The sequence below is a fragment of the Carcharhinus amblyrhynchos genome, chromosome 2, assembly GCF_965287045.1.
Source record: "Carcharhinus amblyrhynchos chromosome 2, sCarAmb.v2.hapA, whole genome shotgun sequence".
Taxonomy (NCBI): domain Eukaryota; kingdom Metazoa; phylum Chordata; class Chondrichthyes; order Carcharhiniformes; family Carcharhinidae; genus Carcharhinus; species Carcharhinus amblyrhynchos.
This window is the reverse complement of record NC_137325.1, coordinates 143,079,531-143,094,100: the sequence shown is the minus strand read 5'-3', so window position 1 is coordinate 143,094,100 and position 14,570 is coordinate 143,079,531. Positions and strand designations below refer to the sequence as shown.

Genomic DNA, 14,570 nt, shown 5'->3' with positions numbered 1-14,570 from the left:
AAATAAAGTTAAAGTAAAATTTATTTATTAGTCGCAAGTGGACTTACATTAATACTGCAATGAAGTTACTGTGAAAATCCCCCAGTTGCCACACTCGGCGTCTGTTCAGGTCAATGCAGCTAACCAGCACGTCTTTCGGACTGTGGGAGGAAACCAGAGCACCCAGAGACACAAGGACATAAGAACATAAGAACATAAGAAATAGGAGCAGGAGTAGGCCATCTAGCCCTTCGAGCCTGCCCCGCCATTCAATAAGATCATGGCTGATCTGTCGTGGCTCAGTTCCACTTTCCCGCCCTCTCCCCATAACCCTTAATCCCTTCTCTTATCAAAAACCCATCAACCCGCTTCTTAAAAATATTTAGCGAGGCAGCCTCCACCACTTCAACGGGCAGAGAATTCCAGAGATTCACCACCCTTTGAGTGAAGAAGTTCCTCCTCAACTCCGTTCTAAACCGCCTCCCCTTTATCTTGAGGCTGTGCCCCCTAGTCCTACTGTCTTTTTTGAGCGGGAAGAGTCTCTCCACCTCTATCCTATCCATCCCATTCATCATCTTATACGTCTCAATGAGATCTCCCCTCATTCTTCTAAACTCTAACGAGTACAAGCCTAGTTTATTCAGCCTCTCCTCATAGCTCAATCCCCTCAACTCCGGTATCAGCCTAGTAAACCTCCTCTGCACTCCCTCCAGGGCCAAAATATCCTTGCGCAGGTGCGGCGCCCAAAACTGCACACAGTACTCCAGCTGCGGCCTCACCAATGCCCTATACAGCTGCAGCAAGACCTCCCTACTTTTATATTCAATCCCCCTCGCTATGAAGGCCAGCATCCCATTCGCCTTCCTGACCACCTGCTGCACCTGCAAGCTGCACAACATGCAAACTCCACGTAGACAGTGACCCAAGCTGGGAATCGAACCCAGGTCCCTGGTGCTGTGAAGCAGCAAGGGTGGGATTTTTCTCCCTCTCTGCAGCGTGTTTCGTGGAGATAGTGTGATGCTCGCTGGCGGTAAGACCTTTACATTCTCGTTGTCAACAGGGTCTCCCGTTAAACACGGGAGGCCCTCGCCTCCAGGAAACCACGGTGGGGATGCATTGTCAACGAGACTGTAAGATATCGCCGGCATAAATGGCGGAAATGTCTGCTGCACTTTGCATTTTTTAATTAAAGTTCGTACATCATGTCGTTAAGTTGAGTCAATTAAATCTTCAATCATTTACACACTGTGCATGATGGCTCAGTGGTTAGCGCTGCTGCCTCACAACGCCAGGGACCTGGGTTCGATTCCCGGCTTGGATCACTGTCTGTGTGGAGTTTGCCCACACAGTTTCCTCCCGTAGTCTGAAAAACATGCAGGTTAGGGTGGATTGGCTGTGCTAAATTCTCCCTCCGTGTACCCGAACAGGCACTGGAGTGTGGCGACTAGGGGATTTTCACAGTAGCGTCATTGCAGTGTTAATGTAAGCCTACTTGTGTCACTAATAAATAAACTTTGACTTTGACCTGATAGAGGTCTACAAAATTATGAGATAGTGAGATAGTCAGAGGCTTTTTCCCAGGGTGGAAGGGTCAGCTACAAGAGAGCACAGGTTTCAGGCGAGAGGGGAGACGTGTGGGGAAAGTTTTTCATTTGGGTGGTGGTGGGTGCCTGGAACACGGTGCCAGTGGAGATGGTGGAAGCAGGCGTGTTAGAAATGTTCAAGGCGTATCTGGATAGACACATGAACGGGAGGCAAACAGAGGAATAGAAACCATGTAGCTTGGTGGGCTGAAGGGCCTGCTCCTGTGTTGTATTGTTCTTTGTTAGCTCCAATCTTCTGCTTTTTGTGACAAGTTGTCTGACTGCTTTCTGCATCCTTTACAGAGCCCAATGATTACATTGACCTGGAACTGACGCTTACTGGAGGCAAACCCGAGAAAATGAACTGCCGTCTACAGTGCCACATCAGATATCAGGAAGAGCCAGTGGTCCTTTATGTGGAGGCAACTTTTGTGGTCAGTGTGTTACCAAATGATGAACGCTCTACAATCCCCCACTGGCAAAACAATAACAGCAGCTTATACTTATATCATATTCCTCATGTAATAGAACGTTCCAAAACTCTTCACATTAAAAAGCAAAATACAACACCTAGCCCAAATATTAGATCAGTTGGCCAGAGGGTTGGTCAAAGAGGTAGGCTTTAAGGAGTTTCTTGAAGCCCAGTGGAGAGGAGGCAAAGAGGTCTAGGGAGAGTATTCCAGAGCTTAGGCCCTAAGCAACCAAAAGCACGGCCGTCAATAGTGGAGCAATTAGAACAAGGGGATGCATAAGGGACCAGAATTGGAGAAGCACAGAGGAGTCGCCGGGTTGTGGGGCTGGAGCCGATTACAGAACTGGCAGTGGACAAGACCAGGCAGGGATTTGAAAACAAGGATGCGTGTTTTAAAATCAAAGCATTGCCTGATTGGGGCCGATATAGATCAGCAAGTACAGGGAAAGGAATTTGGTGTGAGCTGAGATACGGAATTTTGGGTGATCTCGTGTTAAAAGGGGTCGAATGTGGGAGAGCAGCTGCAAGTTTGAATAGTCAATTCTAGAAGGAACAAAGGCCTGTTCCAAAAATGACATCTATTTCGGGGCCATTCTCAAGCTTGATTGGCACATGGCCACAGTTTGCTTCATGGTCACAGTAGGGAAGCTCTTGAGGTTGACGCCCAAGAGATGAGCACAGTAAGAAGTCTCACAACATCAGGTTAAAGTCCAACAGGTTTATTTGGTAGCACGAGCTTTCGGAGCGTCATCCCTTCATCAGGTGAGTGGGAGCTGTGTTCACAAACAGGGCATATATAGACACAAACTCAATTACAAGATAATGGTTGGAATGCCAGTCTTTGCAGGTAATCAAGTCTTAAAGGTACAGACAATGTGAGTGGAGAGAGGGTTAAGCACAGGTTAAAGAGATGTGTATTGTCTCCAGCTGGGACAATGAGTGAGATTTTACAAGCCCAGGCAAGTCGTGGGGGTTACAGATAGTGTGACATGAACCCAAGATCCCGGTTGAGGCCGTCCTCATGTCTGCAGAACTTGGCTATCAGTTTCTGCTCAGCAACTCTGCGCTGTCGTGTGAATTGAAGGCCGCCTTGGAGAATGCTTACCCAGAGGCCGAATGCCCGTGACCACTGAAGTGTTCCCCAACAGGAAGAGAACACTCCTGCCTGGTGATTGTTGAGCGCTGCCCATTCATCTGTTGTCGTAGCATCTGCATGGTCTTGCTAATGTACCATGTCTTGGGACATCCTTTCCTGCAGCGTATCAGGTAGAGATGAGCTAAAGATGTTTATTTACTTGAGTGTGGAACCAGAAGGAACTGGTGTGCTGGCTTCTTGTGCAACACTCCATTGATGGTCTTGCTTTCAGCTGCCGAGGTTCTGGAATGCCCTCCCTGGGAGCTCTGCACACCTTCACCTCTCTCTTTCTCTTCTAAGACACATCTTAAAGCTGACCACTTTGGCCGTCTAGTCTAATATTTCCAATGTATCTCAATGATAAACTTTGTTGTGAGAATCATACCTGTGGGACCCTGTTCCCATATTAACGGTGCTACATAAATGCAAATGGTTGTTTTTCAACCGTGCAGTCAAGGATGGGCCAAGTTTCAACCCATGTTGGTGCTGTCACCCTCTCACAGCAGGAGACACTATTATCAGGGGAGGAGGGCCTAGCACCAAGCAAACTGGAGCACTCAGTAGTATTTCCAGCTCAATGAGCTGAAGCTTTTTACTCTTAACAATTCAATTTCCGCTTGCTCATCATCCTATGCCAGCTGTCCTACATTGCCTCTTGTTCCTCTAACATCTCAACTTTAAAATTCTCAACTTTGTGTTAAAATTTCTCTAATGCCCTGATTCCCTCCCTTATCAGAAGTGGGGATGTTTGCTGATGACCGCACAATGTTCAGCACCATTTGCGACTCCTCAGATGCTGAAGCATCCCATGTCCAAATGCAGCAAGATCTGGACAATAACCAGACTTGGGTTGACGAGTGGCAAGTAACACTCATGCCGCACAACTGCCAGGCAATGAGCATCTCCAACAAGAAAGAACCCGGCTTGGGTCACTGTGTGGAGTTTGCCCATGTCTGCGTGGGTTTCCTCTGGGTGCCCCAGTTTCCTCCCATAGTCCAAAAGACATGCTGGTTAGGGTGTGTTGACCTGAACAGGCACCGGATTGTGGCGACCAGGGGAATTTCACAGTAACTTCGTTGCAGTGTTAATGTAAGCCTTACGTGTGAATAATAAATAAACTTTAACTTTATAACCAACACCCCACATTGACATTCAATGGCATTACTATCACTGAATCCCCCATGATCAACATCCTTCGGGCCACCATTGACCAGAAACTGAACTGGACCAGCCATATAAACACTGTGGAATCCTGTGACAAATAACTCACCTCTTGACTCCCCAAAGTCTGCCCACCATCTTCAAGGTACAAGTCAGGAGTTTGATGGAATACTCTTCACTTGTCTGGATGAGTGCAGCTCCAACACTTAAGACGTTTGACAGCATCCAGGACAAAGCAGCCTGCTTGACTGCTACCCTTCCACAAACATTCAATCCCTCCACCACCGACAAGCCATGGCAGCCATGTGTACCATTTACAAGATGCACTGCAGGAACTCACCAAAGTTCCTGAGGCAGCACCTTCCAAATCCACAGCCACTACCAATTAGAAGGATGAGAGCAGCAGATATCTGGGAACACCAGCACCTGGAGATTCCCGTCCAAGTCACTCACCATCCTGACTTGGAACTATTTCGCCGTTCCTCCACTGTCGCTGGGTCAAAATCCTGGAATTCCCACCCTAACAGCACTGTAGGTGTAGACTTTAGAAGAATGAGGGGAGATCTCATTGAGACGTATAAGATGATGAATGGGATGGATAGGATAGAGGTGGAAAGACTCTTCCTGCTCAAAAAAGACAGTAGGACTAGGGGGCACAGCCTCAAGATAAAAGGGGGGCGGTTTAGAACGGAGTTGAGGAGGAACTTCTTCACTCAAAGGGTGGTGAATTTCTGGAATTCTCTGCCCATTGAAGTGGTGGAGGCTGCCTCGCTAAATATTTTTAAGACGCGGGTTGATGGGTTTTTGATAGGAGAGGGGATTAAGGGTTATGGGGAGAGGGCGGGAATGTGGAACTGAGCCATGACAGATCAGCCATGATCTTATTGAATGGCGGGGCAGGCTCGAAGGGCTGGATGGCCTACTCCTGCTCCTATTTCTTATGTTCTTATGTTCTTATGTACATCACATGGACTGCAGTAGTTCAGGAAGGCAGCTCACCAGCACCTTCTCAAGGGCAACTAGGGTAGGGCAATAAATGCTGGCCAACCAGCAACACCCACATCCCATACATGAATATTTTTTAAAATCTCTATAACCTCCTCTTGCTCTTTTTAGGATATGGGCATGACTGGTAAGACCAAGCTTGAGAATATGCAGTAATAGTTGGGGGCAACCTTACCAAAAAACTTGAAATGCCAAATGAGCGTGAAAATGGGAGAAATCTGTGCCTTTTTTTTGGGTGACTTAAAAGTTGAATCTGGCAAAATAAACTTGACAATCTTGCAATTCGCCAGCAGGGGGAGTGAGCCTAAATTGCCCAAAAGCTAGCTGATAGCAGCAGAGGGCACAATTGTGCGTGTGCAGCTTTCAGATGCTGAGAACAGCAAAGACCTGCCACTGCCTTTGCTGCCAACAGCCAGCCCTCGTGACCAAGCCCAGACCCCCTTCCCTGCTACTGCGGGGCTCTGCAGCTGGTCACGACTGACTGATGGTAATATACCCATCACTTGAACCATTTGATGCTCTTTCAGCTTACACCTTCATTTCAGCGTCACTCTGCTATTTAATGCTTGTGTTGCTGTTTCAGGGTCCCCAGGTGTGCATTGACCATCCAGCTCTGGATTTTTGCCTGACAAGGCTGGGAACCAGGGCTGTTGCCACCATCCAGATCAAGAACACTTGCCAGCTTTCAGCTTTGTGGCATTTCCAGGAGAATCTGGAGTGTCTGAAGGAACGGGATGAAGAGGTGAGAACAGCTATGGAATGTAAGGGAGTTGTGGAAACTCAACGGACCTCAAAAAAGTGAAAGGTGGGATTCAAATCCAAAGTCCCATCCCCATTTCTGGCATATCCCATTTTCATTATTATTTCATTGTCATCTGATTTATTATTGTCACATGTATTAGCATACAGTGAAAAGTATTGTTTCTTGCACACTATACAAACAAAGCATACCATTCATAGAGAAGGAAAGGAGAGAGTGCAGAATGCAGTTAATGTTACAGTCATTGTTAGGATGTAGAGAAAGATCAACTTAAAGGTAAGTCCATTCAAAAGTTTGATGGCAGCAGGGAAGAAGCTGTTCTTGAATCAGTTGATATGTGACGTCAGACTTTTGTATCTTTTCCCTGACGGAAGAAAGTAGAAGAGAGAACGTCCAGGATCCGTGGGGTCCTCAATTATGCTGGCTGCTTTGCTGAGGCAGTGGGAAGTGTAGATAGTGTTAACGGATGGGAGGCTGGTTTGTGTGATGAGCTGGTCTTTGTTCAGAAGCCCTTGCGGTCTTGAGCAGAGCAAGAGCCCATACCAAGCTGTGATACAACCAGAAAGAATGTTTTCAATGGTGCGTCTGTATAAGTTGGTGAGAGTTGTAGCTGACATGCTAAATTTCCTTAGTCTTCTGAGAAAGTAGAGGCTTTGATGGGCTTTCTTAATTGTAATGTCAGCATGAGGGGACCAGGACAGGTTGTTGGTGATGTGGACACCTAAAACCTTGCAATACTTGACCATTTCCACTTCATCCCCATTGATGTAGACAGGGGCATGTTCTCCCCTATGTTTCCTGAAGTCGATCACAATCTCCTTCATCTTGTTAAAATTAAGGGAAAGATAATTATTGCCACACCAGTTCCCCAGATTCTCTATCTCATACCTGTACTCTGTCTTGTTGTTTGAGACCCGACCCACTATCGTGCTGTCATCAGCAAACTTGAAAATCATTGGAGTTGGAGGGGAATTTGGCCGTGCACTCATAGGTGTATAAGGAATATAGTTGGAGGCTGAGAACACAACCTTGTGGGGCACCAGTGTTGAGGATGATCGTGGAGGAGCTGTTGTTGCCTAACCTTATTGATTATGGTCTGTGGGTTAGGAAGTTCAGGATCTAGTTGTAGAGGGAGCAGCCGAGCCCCAGGCCACAGAGTTTGAAGATGAGTTTCTGAGGAATAATGGTGTTGAAGGTTGAGCTGTAGTCGATAAATAGGAGTCTGACAAGGTGTCTTTGTTATCTAGAGTGTTCCAAGGTTGAATGCAGGGCCAGGGAGATGGTGGCAGCAAGCAACCTGTAGTGGATCAGGGAGGCCAGAATCGATTTGTGCCATGACTAACCTTCTGAAGAATTTCATAATGACAGATGTCAGAACCACTGGACGATAGTCATTAAGGCACACTGCTTGGCTTTTCTTAGGTACCTGTATGATGGTCACCTTCTTGAAGCAGATAGGGAGTTCAGATTGTGTAAAGAGAGGCTGAAGATATCTGCGAATACCCCTGCCAGCTGATCCGTGCAGGGTCTGAGTGCTCATCCGGGTACCCCATCTGGGCTTTCCATGGGTTGACCTTCAAGAAGGCTGCTCTGACATTGGCAATGGTGACCTCAGAGACAGGTTCATCAAAGGGTGGGGAGCATGTTCTCGCTGACCTCTTGTTCAAAATGGGCATAGAATGTAATGAGCTCATCAGAGAGGTCTGCGTTGGAGCCAGCAATTTTGCGTGCCTTCATCTTGTAGCCTGTTATGTCTTGCAGACCTGGCCATAGTTGGCGGGGGTTCATGTGACTCCCCTGGGACTCTAACTTGGTCCGGTACTATCTTTTGGCATCTTTGATAGATCTCCTTAGATCATACCTGGCTTTCTTGTATAGGTCAGGTCATCTGACTTGAATGTCTCAGACCTGGACTTCAGCAAGCAGTGAATATCCCACGTGGTCAGCAAATCTGAAAGTGATTGAAGTGATGGGGTGTGAAACACCACAGGCATGAATTACAAAGCTTGGAGAAAGAAAGAGTGGTTGTTTAGCAACCAGGGGCATCTTTAGGGTAGGAAGACTTTTTGTGTGGGTTTGTAAAAACTGAATTCATAATAATTGGTGACAGCCAGCTGGAGAGGAAACATCTCTCTCAGCTTTTCTAGAAGAAAAGCCATACAATGGAATAATGGTTAAGAAAGCTGGTGACAGAAATGAAAAGGACTTTTCGGGAAGCCTGAAGTTAAAAGAACAGAAGAAATGGGATACCGTGCAGGGAAGACACCTGAAAAGGAGTTGGCTAGTCAGAAACTAGAAAGATATCTGAAATGGCTCTGAGGTTCATGATATCTGACAACAGTTTGGAAGATGTTATTGAAATAATTTGATTTGATCTGACTTGATTTAATATTGTCACATGTATTAGCATACAATGAAAAGTATTATTTTTTGCGTGCTATACAGACAACCCATACCGTTCATAGAGAAGGAAAGGAGAGAGTGCAGAATGTAGTGTTACAGTCCTAGCTAGGCTATAGAGAAAGATCAATTCAATGCAAGATAGGTCCATTCAAAAGGCTGACGGCAATAGGGAAGAAGCTGTTCTTGAGTTGGTTTGTACTTGTCCTCAGAGTTTTGTATCTATTGCCCAATGGAAGAAGGTGGAAGAGAGAATATCTGCAGTGTGTGGGGTCCTTAATTATGCTGGCTGAGAGGCAGTGGGAAGTGTAGACACAGTCTATGGATGGGAGGCTGGTTTGCGTGATGGGATTGGGCTACATTCACGACCTTTTGTAGTTTCTTGCAGTATTGGACAGAGCAGGAGCCCATACCAAGCTGTGATACAACCAGAAAGAATGCTTTCTATGGTGCATCTGTTGAGAATCGTAGCTGACGGGCCAGATTTCCTTTTAAAAAATAGAAGCGTTGGTGGATTTTCTTAACTATAATTATGGAGCAATTGGTAGTTAGATTTCAGAGTTTGGGTAAAACAATTCAAGACATAAGAATCGTGAAAAGAGAATTGGAAAACCTGAAGCTGGACCCTTATTAAAACAGTAAAGAGGAAGCTTTGTATAAAAGGAAAGTCGGAATATCTGGAATTGGATTCTTGATGAAAATAGTTGCTGGAAAGCACTGTTTGAAAAAAGATTTTAAATTCTGTTTTCTTTCAAGCGGTGTTTAGAAACATTCATATGACAATCCTCTGAGGGGAATTTGAGGAACAATCCACAAAGACCAAGTGAGTGGCGTTAGCCATTTGTTTTCAGAGTGGGGTGTTATCCTTGAAATCTCTGTAATTTATAAAGCCAAGAGTGGAATGAAGGAATATTTTATTATAAATATACTTCATCTTTAATAATTTTTTTTCCTTGTTGTTTAAAATTATTGGCAACCTTCCACGCATTCTCAAAAAGTAAAAGTTACGATCTTTTGAGCCAGCGTTCTATTCTGGGATCTTCCTATTGAGTAGTCACACCAACTGAGATCGTAACAACTGCAAAAGTACTTAACTGGCTGTGAAGTGTGTTGGAATATTCCGAAGTCATGAAAAATGCCATATCAATCCAAATCTTTCATTTCTTTCTTAATGCCCCCTGAAGTGGCCTGGCAAGCCATTAGGGTGTTTGAGGCTAGCTGTTTATTAATCTTTCACGGAATGTGGGTGTCGCTGACAAGACCAGGTATTGTAGCCCATCCCCAGTTAACCTCGAGAAGATGATGGTGAGGCTGCTTCTTGAACCTCCTTGAGAGACGTGTGACACAGTCCATTGTCTGATTGCAGGTCTCGCAGTTTGCCTTTGAGCCATCCGGTGGGGAACTGCCGCCACTAGCCGAGGAAAGTGTGACCGTCGTGTTTACACCAACCAAGTGTCAAAGCCTGAAGACCGTTCTCGAGTTGAAAGTAGAAAATGGAAATACAAGGTAAACAGGGCTAATCAACTTCCTCCGTAGTTTCCAGCATGGGTAAAGGGGAACCAGTAGATGTGGTGGATTTGAACTTCCAAAAGGCTTTCAGTAAAGGTGCCACACAAAAGGTAACCATAAGAGCTCATGGTGTTGGGGGTAACATGTGAGAATGGAGGATTTGCTAACTGACAGCACACAGACAGTTGTGATAAACAGGTTAATTTTCACATTGGCGAAGAGGAATCGGGACTGAGGCCTCAATTATCTACAATCTGCATTAATGACTGTACTGTGTCAAAAATGTTGATGGTAGGTGGGAAAGCAAGTCGTGAGGAGGACATAAAGATGGTATTTAATGGAGGCGACAAAGGTATTGCAAATCGGCAGGAGAACAGACAAGAAAACCTCCCATTGCCTCTATCAGGGAATGCTTTTTAAAAATTCATGGGATGGGGACAACATTGGCTAGACCAGAATTTATTGTCCATCCATAATTGCCCTTGAGAAGGTTGTAGTGAGCCACCTTCTTGAACCACTGCAGTCCACGCGGCATAGGTACACCCACAGTGCTGTTAGAGAGGGAGCTCCAGGTTCTTGACCCAAAGGACAGTGAAGCTTGTTGTATTTTTTTAGTTTATTAGTCAAAGGTAGGTTTACATTACTTCATTGCAGTGTTAAGGAAAATCCACTAGTTGCCGCACTCTGGCACCTGTTCAGGAAACCCACATAGACACTAGGAGAACATGCAAATTCTGCACAGACAGTGACCTAAGGCTGGAATCAAACCTGGTCCCTGGCATTGTGAGACAGCAGTGCTAATCATTTTGTCATTGTGCTGTGTAGTCACTGTTGTAATGTTGGAAATGTGGTAGTCAACTTGTGCACAGCAAGCTCCCACAAACAGCAACATGATACTGATGTTGATTGGGAGATAAATATTGGGCAGGAAACCAAGCCCTATCCTTCTTCCGGATAGAGTCACAGGACCTTCTACGTCCACCTGAGAGGGGAGGAAGATATTGGTTTAATCATAGAATCTCTACAGTGCAGTAGAAGGCCATTTGGCCCATCGAGTTCGCACTGACCGCAATCCCACCCAGCCCTTATCCCCATAATCCTACTTATTTACCCTACTAACCTCCCTAACACTAAGGGGCAATTTAGCATAGCCAATCAACCTAACCCACATATCTTTGGAGTGTGGAAGGAAACCAGAGTATCTGGAGGAAACACACGCAGACATGGGGAAAATGTGCAGACCTGGTGTTGTCAGACTTTTTACTGTGCAAACTCCACACCAACAGTGACCCAAGCGGGAATCGAACCTAGATCCCAAGCGCTGTGAGGCAACAGTGCTAACCACTGTGCTACCGTGCCGTAATATCCTAACCAAACCACAACATTTGGAAAGGTGGTCATATGCAGTGAAGTGTTTGATAAATACTGTTTCTCCCACTAGTTACATTGCAGCGCAGGCTGAAGTCCAGGCGGTACAGGTCTGTTTGCTGTCCTGTGCTGTCACTTTCAAAGAAGTCTACATTGGGATCCCAGTTCGGGAAAAGGTGACACTCTTCAACCAGACACTGCTGCCAGCAAAATACACCTGGGGAGAGGTAGGTCCGAGAAAAGTCCTGTGCACACAGGCAAACAATTGCAGTATCAATCCAACAGTGCAATCCTTGGAAAAATGCACCCATACTCATATTCTTTGTGATGTCTCAATGCATTTGTTGATTACACAGTGCATGTTTATGGGAGGCTGTTTGATAGACTTGAGCCATCTCGTCAAGCAGTTACACACAAACTAAATCGCGTACTGCTATCAATTATCTTACATATTATCACCAAATTTTCCTTCTAAAATGTGTGGCCTCAAGAGAAGACGATGGCCTAGCAGTATTGTTACTAGACTATTAATCTAGAAACTCAGCTAATGTTCTGCGTACCCGGGTTCGAACCCCACCATGGCAGATGGTGAAATTTGAGTTCAATAATAAAAAAAAAATCTGGAATTAAGAATCTACTGATGACCATGAAACCATTGTCCATTGTCAGAAAAACTCATCTGGCTCACTGATGTCCTTTAGGGAAGGAAATCTGCCATCCTTACCCGGTCTGGCCTACATGTGATTCCAGGTCCACAGCAATGTGGTTGATTCTCAATTGCCCTTGGGCATCTAGGGATGGGCAATAAATGCTGGCTAGCCAGCGACACCCACTCAGGGTCCATGTTTGTTTGATAAGAACATAAGAAATAGGAGCAGGAGTAGGCCATCTAGCCCTTCGAGCCTGCCCCGCCATTCAATAAGACAATAAGATCATGACTGACCTGAAGTGGATCAGTTCCACTTTCCCGCTTTCTCCCCAGAAGCTTTAACTTCCTTGTCTATCAAAAACCTATCTACCCGTGACTTAAATATATTCAGCGAGGTAGCCTCCACCACTTCAATGGGCAGAGAATTCCAGAGATTCACCACCCTTTGAGTGAAGAAGTTCCTCCTCAACTCTGTTCTAAACTGCACGCGCCCCCCCCCCCCCCCCCCCCCTTGAGGCTGTGTCCTCTAGTTCTGGTTTCCTTTCTAAGCGGGAAGAATCTCTCTACCCCTATCCTGTCCATCCCTTCCATTATCTTATACGTCTCTATAAGATCCCCCCTCATCCTTCTAAACTCCAACGAGTACAGACCCAGTCTATTTAGTCTCTCTTCATCGTCCAACCCCCTCATCTCCAGTATCAGCCTAATGAATCTCCCCTGCACTCCCTCCAAGGCCAATATATCCTTGCACAAGTGCGGCAACCAAAACTGCACACAGTACTCCAGCTGCAGGCTCACCAGTGCCCTGTACAGTTGCAGCAAGACCTCCCTACTTTTATATTCTATCCCCCTCACTATAAAGGCCAGCATCCCATTCACCTTCTTGATCACCTGCTGCACGTGCAGACTGGGTTTTTGCGATTCGTGCACAAGGACCCCCAGGTCCCTCTGCATGCTGCAGCTTTTTGCCTTTTAAATAATAATCCCTCCTACTATTATTTCTGCCAAACTGGATAACCTCACACTTGCTAACATTATCCTCCATCTGCCAGGTCCTCACCCACTCACTCAGCCTATCCAGATCTCTCTGCAGACTTTCCACACAATTTGCTTTTCCACTCATCTTCGTGTCATCAGCAAATTTCGTCACCCTGCACTCAGCCCCCTCCTCCAGACCATCTATATAAATGGTAAACAGTTGAGGACCCAGCATCGATCCCTGTGGCACTCCACTGCGGCACATAACACTCCTGTGAAACACCCTTGGACATCTTACAAACTTCCACACACCCATAATTGTCCTTATTGAGCACCACTCACTGCCTCGTTTTAAGATCTCTTTCTTTGTTTCTGTCCTCCATGTCCACTCTTCATTGAACCCTGCATTCCAGGTTGCACCTTCTATGCCAAATTGAGCCCCTATTTTTTGGAACCATTTTCTACAACCACATTACTTCATTACCTCATGGCATAGAACATAGAACAGTACAGCACAGTACAGGCCTTTCGGCCCTCAATGTTGTGCCAAGCTTTGTCCGAACCCAAGATCAAGCTATCCCATTCCCTCTCATTCTGGAGTGCTCCATGTGCCTATCCAATAACCGCTTGAAAGTTCCTAAAGTGTCCGACTCCACTATCACAGCAGGCAGTCTATTCCACACCCCAACCACTCTCAGTAAAGAATCTACCTTGGATATCTATCCTATATCTCCCACCATGAACCTTATAGTTATGTCCCCTAGTAACAGCTACATCCACCCGAGGAAATAATCTCTGAACGTCCACTCTATCTATCCCCCTCATCATCTTATAAACCTCTATTACATCGCCTCTCATCCTCCTCTGCTCTAAAGAGAAAAGCCCCAGCTCCCTCAACCTTTCCTCATAAGACCTACCCTCCAAACCAGGCAGCATCCTGGTAAATCTCCTCTGCACTCTCTCCAATGCTTCCACATCCTTCTTATAGTGAGGTGACCAGAACTGCACACAATATTCTAAAATGTGCTCTCACCAAGGTCCTGTACAGCTGCAGCATAACCCCATGGCTCTTAAACTCAAAGCCCCTGTTAATAAAGGCTAACACACTATAAGCCTTCTTCACGGCTCTATCCACTTGAGTGGCAACCTTCAGAGATCTGTGGATATGAACCCCAATATTCCGCCACATTCCTAAGAACCCTGCCGTTGACCCTGTAATCCACATTCATTGCTTAACAGTCCATCTCTCTGACCCGAATTTTCAGTCCAACCAATATCCCTACAGTTTCCAGTGAGCCACTCTGAAATCTTCTTCAACATGGGAGGCTTGGTATAAATGCTAGTTATTGCCTCAGTAATACCTGTTTGATTTTGTGTCTATCTTTGTTAATAAGCTGCATGAAACTGAAGCACATCAATGCAGAGTCACCGCCAACCCAGCAAGTTGCATTTTGGGACCAAATGAAGAGGCGGAGGTGTGTGTGGAATTAACAGCTTTTGGCTTGGTGAGTGCACAAGAACATGATGGAGTCAGCATTAGCAAATGCCATTAACTTGTGGTGTTATGATGG

The 14,570-nt window shown here is 45.8% G+C and overlaps 1 protein-coding gene across 1 annotated transcript in view; it reads left to right on the top strand.

The window, feature by feature from the left end:
• The window catches only part of dlec1 (DLEC1 cilia and flagella associated protein), a 137,626-nt gene that overhangs the window by 72,884 nt on the left and 50,172 nt on the right, over positions 1-14,570 (top strand). Inside the window, exons 19-23 of the mRNA XM_080214794.1 lie at positions 1,866-1,996; positions 5,919-6,077; positions 9,862-10,001; positions 11,446-11,599; positions 14,394-14,504. Coding sequence (XP_080070920.1) covers positions 1,866-1,996; positions 5,919-6,077; positions 9,862-10,001; positions 11,446-11,599; positions 14,394-14,504 — 695 coding nt within the window. The remainder of the gene's footprint in view (positions 1-1,865; positions 1,997-5,918; positions 6,078-9,861; positions 10,002-11,445; positions 11,600-14,393; positions 14,505-14,570) is intronic.